General features: G+C 45.1%; 1 protein-coding gene across 1 annotated transcript in view; it reads left to right on the top strand.

Annotated features, from left to right (window-relative positions):
• Positions 1–364: 364 nt before the first annotated feature.
• ELP2 (elongator acetyltransferase complex subunit 2) overlaps positions 365–9,134 on the top strand; it is a 120,204-nt gene continuing 111,434 nt past the window's right edge. The window contains exons 1-4 of the mRNA XM_044294100.1: positions 365–511; positions 4,627–4,705; positions 5,460–5,530; positions 8,139–8,289. Of these exons, the coding sequence (XP_044150035.1) occupies positions 380–511; positions 4,627–4,705; positions 5,460–5,530; positions 8,139–8,289 (433 nt within the window). The 5' untranslated portion in view covers positions 365–379. The remainder of the gene's footprint in view (positions 512–4,626; positions 4,706–5,459; positions 5,531–8,138; positions 8,290–9,134) is intronic.

Below are 9,134 nucleotides of genomic sequence, written 5' to 3'. Positions count from 1 at the left end.
AAAGCATACGGTGCAGAGCTGTGTGTGTATAAAGCATACAGTGCAGAGCAGGCAGCATTGTGTCTTCTATGGTCCATGCAGAACACACATCTCTATGCTGTTTAGGAGGCGGCTTACATAAGATTGCCTTCAGAAATGGCAGACTTAGTCTGCGACTGAAAATCAGTTCCATTGGTGTGAAGAGGACCTGCAGAAAGCCATTCAGATGAACAGAGCTGATGTTAAGTCACAGACATTTTCTGTGTCAGAACCTCCCCATGTGAAGGCAGCGTCCCCGCAGCACAGACAGAACACTTCCTAGACATGTGACTGATCACATGGTCATGACATCATCAGAGGTCCTTTCCCTCACTAGTTACTGCAGCTTCCAGGATCAAACATGGCTGCTCCCACAGTTTGTCTGTCACATGCAGCTTTTTCAGCTAGCCGGTGTCCACACTGTGTGAGCTGGAGCCGGGGTGATGTGCTGGCGTGCGGCTCTTGTCACTCCATAGTACTGTACAGCCCGCAGGTAAGTAGCATGGCACTTTGTGTCTGTAGGTGGCCAGGGGAGTGTTACTGTAGTTCTGAGCTGTGTCCCTCTCCCATGTCACATGTTACCTCACATCTGAATAGTTGTATTGCTCTCTAGTAAAACTAGGTGACGGTTACATGGCTCCCTCTGTCTGTATGGTTTCTACCTGTATATTAGTCCAGGACTTCATTGTTTTGAGCGAGTCCGTCGCCCACACCAGCTCTGGATCCCTCATGGATCCTGTAAAAACCTAAGGAGTCTAAGGGATAACGTGTAACTGTGACAGAAGATGACCGCTCCAGGACATGTCTATTGATGTTTTATAACCAAGGCTATTTTCACACTAGCGGCAGGGCGGATCCGACAGGCTGTTCACCCTGCCCCGTTATAGTTAATGGGGACGGAGCGGCGGCAGGACGGATCCCACAGGCTGTTCACCCTGCCCCGTTATAGTCAATGGGGACGGAGCGGCGGCAGGACGGATCCCACAGGCTGTTCACCCTGCCCCGTTATAGTCAATGGGGACGGAGCGGCGGCAGGACGGATCCCACAGGCTGTTCACCCTGCCCCGTTATAGTCAATGGGGACGGAGCGGTGGCAGGACGGATCCGACAGGGTGTTCACCCTGCCCCATTATAGTCAATAGGGACGGAGCGGCGGCAGGACGGATCCGACAGGGTGAACAGCCTGCCCCGTTATAGTCAATGGGGACGGAGCGGCGGCAGGACGGATCCCACAGGCTGTTCACCCTGCCCCGTTATAGTCAATGGGGACGGAGCGGCGGCAGGACGGATCCGACAGGGTGAACAGCCTGTCGGATCCGTCCTGCAGCTAGGTGACCATCCTCTTTCATACTTTTTTCAGATATTTTCTACCTGTCAGAATGTTATGTCTCATTGTCAGGGGCGTGCACAGACATTTTGTAGGGTAGGGGCTTAAGTAAAAAAAAAAAAAAAAGGCACTTGTCGTACTTTAAAAAATGTTTGTACCACGAAGCTTACTTTTCTAGAAGTCCTACCTTGTTCTCTATGATATATATATATATTTTTTTAATACTGTGATTGTAAACACGACAGAATCCACAAATATTACTTTTTGGGTTTCACTGTACATATTATGGTAAAATTATGTTATTACAAGACTCTAATATGCAAAGAGACAAAGCACTACAACCCCCAGTATGCAAAGGGCCAAAGCACTACAACTATTGTTCCTTTGCATACTTGTTTTGTTCCTGGACTTTAAATTACAATATATTACCAGGGCGGGCACTGAGGGCAGACAGGCACTAAAGGAACTTAGGCAGCAGACGGAGTCACACTGGCCGGCGCTTGCTCCCCTGCATTAATCCTGCTGAGGGGGTCACGTGATGTAGCAGACATGCGTCACGCACGTCCGCTACCCAGGCAGCCCCTACGCTAGTGGGTCGGCTTTGGCAGGGCCGTCTTTAATATTGATTGGACCCTGGGCGAGAACTTACTTGGGCCCCCTGCATCCTGCCTTCCCACACCCTACCAGGCAATCACGCCCTCCACCACTATATATAATATAGCTTACAGTGACTGACTGTAAATACTTCCAGTTCTGAAGACTCCAGCAGCTCAGGATCAGTGCTCTGGGCAGCTGGGCTCAGGCTGGAAGTGGGCACCGCTCTGCAGGAAGGAGACCAGGGCTCGGCTCACCCTAGTGTTACAGTGCACCCCACAGTATGCAGTACAGCACCCTATAGTATATAACACCTCACAGTATGCAGTATAGCATTCCCAGTATAGTATATTGGGAATTGCACAAGAAAAACAATGGTGTGCTTGGTTTTAACGTAACTTTATTCTTTCATGAGTTATTTACAAGTTTCTGACCACTTATAAAAGGTGTTCAATGTGCTGCCCATTGTGTTGGATTGTCAATGCAACCCTCTTCTCCCACTCTTCACACAGTAAAAGCAACACCGCAGGAGAAATGCTAGCACAGGCTTACAGTTGCCGTAGTTTCAGGTGCTGCACATCTCGTATCTTCACAGCATTTTCCCCCCTACAGACGCTGCTGAGCAGCCATTCCTGATCTTCCTATTCTGCAGATAGTCGGCCGGCACTCGTACAAGTGTATTACTGTTGTACAGCAGCGGCATGAAGCGCACGGCGTCATAGCAACCAGTGACGCCATGCGCTCCTGCTCGCAGCCGGAGTCCAGGCCGTGTTACTACGGACCGCTCATGGCCGTGAAAGACGGCCATGTGCATTCGGCCTTAGGATGGCTTCTCGTTTGTGTTTGAGGCTATGTTTGTACCCTCTGTCACAAATCTTGTCATATTTGATTATCTACATTACTAGTGACTTGTCAGCCTGAGAGACTTTGACAAGGATCACTTTATGATCGCTAGACAGCTGGGTCAGGGCATCTCCAAAATGGTCATCCCGGTAGGCAGGGCTTAGTGCATACCAGAACTGGTACAAGGATGGACAACTGGTGAAATGTTGTTGCCCTCAGTGGGAGGCTATCCACAGTGCCTTGCAGTTTACTCAGTACAGGGATGTGTAGCTGCATGCCAGTCGGCGTGCCCAGACTGAGTCCTATCTGCCATTAAAAGCTTCTATAATATTCACATGAGCCTCAGAAGTGGACCATGGAGCAATGGAGGATAGGACCCGATCTGGTGAATCGCGTATCTTTTTGCATCCCTGGTGCATGCACGTCGCTTACTTGGGGAAAAATGGCACCAGGATACACTATGCAAGAAGAAAAGCTGGTTGAGGCAGTGAGAGGCTCTGGCCAGTGTTCTCCTGGGAAACCTTGGGTCTGGCATTCATGTGGATGTTACCATGACATGTACCACCTACTTAAACATTTTTGCAGACTAAGTACACCCCTTGATGGCAACACTATTCAGACTCAGGCAGGCCCACAAAGGAAAAGGTCAATTTCCCTGGTGGGCCCCTAAGCCAGGTGGGTACCTAATCCCCCACCCCCTTTACAAGTGCCACAGTAGATTAGATAGGCAGCATACAGCATCTCAACCAGCCCCAGGCACCCTAGTCCGACACTGACTTGTATTCCATAGTGGTAGTGGTATAATGTTCTCTACCATGCAGAAAAATATTGTTCAGGAATGGAATAAAGAACATGACAGTTCACTGTGTTGACTAGGCCTCCAAATTCCACAGACCTCTATCTTTTTGAGCATCTGTGGGATAAGCTGAAAAAAATAAACAAGTCCGATTCATGGAGACCCCACATCTTACAGGATTTTTATGGATCTGCTGGAAACATCTTGGTGCCAGACACTGCAAGACACCATCAAAGGACTTCTAGAGTCCATACCTCAACAGGTCAGAGCTATGTTGGTGGCACAAGGAGAACCTAAACAATTTGCATTTACACAGTGACCATCAATCCTTAACATGTGGAGCGATATGATCATTAATACAGCAGTCTCGTAAAGATGAGTCCACGGTATATGTTCTCCTTGGCTATTATACAAACATTACAATATTTGGTTTAGGCTACTTTCACACTAGCGCTTGATCGGATCCGTTCTGAACGGATCCGATCATATTAATGCAGACGGAGGCTCCGTTCAGTACGGATCCGTCTGCATTAATAACTTAGAAAAATTTCTAAGTGCGCAAGATGCCTGAGCGGATCCGTTCAGACTTTCAATGTAAAGTCAATTGGGGACGGATCCGCTTGAAGATTGAGCCATATGGTGTCATCTTCAAGCGGATCCGTTCCCATTGACTTACATTGTAAGTCTGAACGGATCCGCCCGCCTCCGCACGGCCAGGCGGACAGCTGAACGCTGCAAGCAGCGTTCAGCTGTCTGCCTGGCCGAGCGGAGCGGAGGCTGAACGCTGCCAGACTGATGCAGTCTGAGCGGATCCGCTCCATTCAGACTGCATCAGGGCTGGACGGAAGCGTTCGGGTCTGCTCGTGAGCTCCTTCAAACGGAGCTCACGAGCGGACCGACGAACGCTAGTGTGAAAGTAGCCTTAGTTGGTCATCACACCTATAGTTGTAATATTTTGTACTTTTTTTTTTTTACAGATCTTCTCTAAAGAAAGTCAGGTGCCTGTCAGGATGCCTCTTGAATAAATACTTATGTTTTATGATTTCAGAAAAAGACAGTGGTATCTATGTTAAATGGACACACTGGCCGAGTCAACTGCGTGCACTGGATTCACAGACCTGATTGCAGTGAGTACTGGTAGTCATGTTACCAGAGGCGCTGAGTGGCAAATGATACTCAACCTTTGAATAACATTGAAAAACCTTTCTGAGCATTCCCATCTAATCTTTTAGCTGTACTGTTAGGGCTGTTTCACACGAGCGGATGCCGTGCGTGTCATCCGCAGATGAATGACAGCCAAGCCCCGCACTGGACAGCAGAGACCCGGAGCATTAACATGACTGATAATGCTCTTTGCCTCTCTGTGATCTTTTTACTACAGAATCACGGTGACAATTTTCTCTCACTGTGATTTTGTAGTAAAAAGATCACAGAGAGGCATGGAGCATTATCAATCATGTTAATGCTCCGTGTGTCTACTGTCCAGAGCGGGGCTTGGCTGTCATTCACGCTGCAGATGATACACATGGCATCCACTCGTGTGAAAGAGCCCTTAAAGTAGAGCTTAAAGGGGTTTTCTGGGACTTTGATACTGATGACCTATCCTCAGAATAGGTCATCAGTATCTGATCGATGGGGGTCCAACATCCAGGACCCCCACCCATCAGCTGTTTTGAGAAGGCAGCGCCACTCCTGTGAGTGCCCTGGCCTTCTCTGTGCTCGCCAAGCACAGCACCATACACTGTATATCGCACCATAGCAGTGAATGGGACTGAGCACGAAAAAACCCTTTAACATCCAGAATTTATCGGCGCTGGTTGAATAGAGGAATTTATGTAATTCATGTTAAGTTTATGGCAAATGTTTGTCTTGTCTTTTTAGGTGCTGAAACAGAGCTTGTTTCTGGTGGGTCTGATAAGAAGGTGATTATTTGGAAGACAAATGACTATCGGGTATGTAGGTCCTTGAATTATATTGTAATGATGTGTGTGGTAATATAACCTTAATAGCTGTCACAATTTGGACAGGACTGGTTGAATATCTTAATATGTGTATGAAGGCTATCTGTTTCTCCCACCGATGGACTGGACATGTTGAATTTTATCTTGCCTGGTTATTGATGGCGAATGGCCACTTTATGCAGTACTGTGACAAAATATAAGCACAAAGCCACAGGCCAGGGTGGATAAAAATCAATGTTTTTTTTTTTTTTTAAATAAAAAAAAATTGCATTTTTATTTATTTAAATCAGATTTTTATTTTATTTTATATAAAATGCTTTTTGAGGAAAATATATTACCATACAAAGGTTATTCCATCATGAAATAAAGATTATTTTTTAATTATTATGTAGAAGGCTGTATATGTTAAATTTTGGGGGTAAATAAATTCTATTAATCCATTCACAATGTCATGCTCTTCCAAAGGTTTTTGTAAGATTATTGGGCAGTTTATCTGCCTACAAGATATTATCACAGATGCTTGGTTTACTTTTGCAGTTCTCAAAACTGAATTTGACTCAGCAGAGATCACATGCCTCTTCTTCACAGCAAAAATGTTATAACATGAACAGAGTTGAGAAAAAGACCTTAATCCTAACTTCTACAAACCTATGAATACAGAATCAACCTAATCAAACTAATATGAAAAGTTGTTATTCTAAACATCTTCATCTACTTGCATATTATAAGTTATACTAGCAAGAATTAGTCTTTATGTAGAAAACTGTGATTTAAATCAAGCCTTACTGACTAGTGATTTAAATCGTGATTTAAATCAGTTTGATTTAAATCAAATTCAATCTCGCCTCAGCTCCTGCGGAACCTCATTTTGCAGGGAAGGAGAAAAGTATCACGTCTACCACGTATTAATTGATATGAAACTCCATAAAATCAAAATCTCTGCAGCAGCTGTACTGGCGCACAGTACTGTACAATATACATTATTAAGATCCTCTGTTAATTTTGTTAGCGGTGATCTTCACGATTATCTTCAAGTGTAATGGGACCTTAACAGGGGGTTCAGACCTGAGCGTTTTGAAACGAGCGCTCTGTATGCGCGATTGTACGGGCGTTTACAATCGCGCATACAGAGACAGGCGTGCACACATTGTCGCGCGTTCCCGAATATCTATGTGCGGGAACGCGCGACAAACGGCCAAAAAAAAGCTCAAGAACTTGTTTGAGCGTCAGGCGTTTTACAGCGCGATCGTACGCGCTGTAAAACGCCCAGGTGTGAACCATTCCCATAGGGAATCATTGGTTTCTCCTTGTTGAGCGTTTTACAGCGCGTAGGAACGCGCTGTAAAACGCTCAGGTCTGAACTTGGGGTAAGGGGTTCAAGGGGTATTCCAAGTTTGACAAAGTACTCCCACTGGGTATTGTTTACTGTGCTGCAGCAATGACGTCATGTGGACACTCGGAATCATTGCAGACATTCAGTGTAATGGTTCTTAATTATTTTATGCATTTTTTCCCCTTGGCCTTGACTTTCTGCAGGCAGAGGTAAGCATTACTTATGTAGCATTGTTCTGATCGGAGAATGTGATGTTCTTGCAGTATCATTTACAGAGATGTCGAGTTTTCCACAATATAGCTGGTAAATGCATGATTGCTGGCCTCCTCGCTGATCACTAATATGGGGGAGCATGTCCTCTGTAGCTTCATACAAAGGGGGAGATTTATCATAGTCTGTACGCCTCGTCATAATATAGGTGCCGCATCCAGCAATCTGCACGCCTATACTGGTATCTACGCCCAACCCCTGGTGTAGATTTTACTGTTCTACGCCAGAAAACTGGCATAGAACATGATATATGTGGTTGGGCCATTACCCTGCCCTCACCACACCTCCTTTTTTTGTAGTGAGACTGGTGGAGAAACGTCACTGCACAAAAGTGGCGTAGTTTAATATATAGCCGCAGTTGAAGATATCTGAACACCTTAAAAACAAGTAAAATGGCAGTCAAAACAAATGCACAAACAAGGAGTCAAAAAGAGCTCCGTCTCCGTCCATACAAGCTCACAATGGCTCTCAATTAGCTGCTATTATCGGAGGGATGATGCTGATTGGATCAGGAATGTTTGCATGCAGGGCAGGTATTGATTCAGTCGGGAAAACAGATCATTCATTCATTCATTCATTCATTTTTTTTTCTTGGCAATGATAGTATAATTATGTTTGAAATCCACTTTAGTTGTAGCACAAACAAAAAATTGTTATATGGTTAACGTATGCAACTGTGTGGCATTTATCAGAGCTTTATGTTTGGTGTATACTTTGGGAGATTTCCCCAGCTTATGCACCAAATATAAAATAAAGACAAAGTGTGAACAGAGCCTTAAAGGGTTTTCTGAGCTTATAATACTGATGACCTATCTGAGAGAAGGCGAGTGCTGCTGCGTCCTGAACAGCGGGGGTCCCGGGGGTCAGATGCTGATAACCTGTGTAGCCAATCATTTTATAATGGTACTGACTGGCTGAAACATTTGTGCCCACATCCATCCTGTCCTTATATCAGCACGCTTTACTAATGTTCCTCTATGGATTTCTTCTTTACAGCTTGTGCATTGTGAAGTACTGGACGGGCACACTGAGGCTGTGTGTGCAGTTCACGCTATGTACAGTACATCACTCTCCGGGCATGATCTTCTTGTGGCCTCTGCTGCGTCAGATTGCACAGTTAGAATATGGTTAAGAAGCAAGTCAACAAGTAAGTAATTTGTCAATGGGATTGTCAGAGTTCGGCTTTTTGGGACAGACTCCAGGGAAGCTGCTAAAATAATAAAATAAAAACTAAACCTACCTTGCTGAGCCCCTTACAATCCAATGCTGCTGCTCCATCTTCTCTGCCAGTCTGCAGCTGTGATGTAATGTTGCAAGTGACCGCTGCAGCCAATCACTGGCCGCTTCGTGTACAGTAGAAGATCTCGGAGGTCACTGGTTAACTGCAGTAGCCAAGTGCGTTATACAGGCAATTCACCACTGCAGCCAAAACATAGAAGATGGATAGGAGGTGATGAATCAGAGGGAGTTCAATATATAATTATTATAATTTTTTTTAAACTAATTTACAGCCTCACTGCGGTTTGCCACAAAACATGTGGACAACTCCTTTAAATTAATCAACTTGCATTTCATTCTATTATTCTTAAATGTAATTAGACATATATAAACTGCCAGCCAATAGGATGTGGCCATAAAGTATGGAAGTGTCATTATTAGACTATTAGGTAGAAATGCAATTAGACTGTTAAAGGGGTTGTCTCACTTCATTAAATGGCATTTATCACGTAGATGAGGTTACTACCAGGTCCTTTGCTGGCGTTATAAATGTTTCCATCACATTATACGCTGCTCGTTTCCATGGTTACTCTGCAATCCATCAGTGGTGGCTGTGCTTGCACACTATAGGAAAAAGTGACATCCTCTAGTGGCCAGGACTATGGAAGTGCACGTAGTCAAGCAATTTGTCCTATAGTGTGCAGGCACGACCACCGCTGCTGGATTACAGAGTGGTTGTAACCATGGAAAAGAGCAGGGTATTATGTGATGGAA

This window comes from Bufo gargarizans, chromosome 5, assembly GCF_014858855.1.
Source record: "Bufo gargarizans isolate SCDJY-AF-19 chromosome 5, ASM1485885v1, whole genome shotgun sequence".
In the NCBI taxonomy this organism is placed as follows: domain Eukaryota; kingdom Metazoa; phylum Chordata; class Amphibia; order Anura; family Bufonidae; genus Bufo; species Bufo gargarizans.
This window is presented reverse-complemented; position numbering and strand designations above follow the sequence as displayed.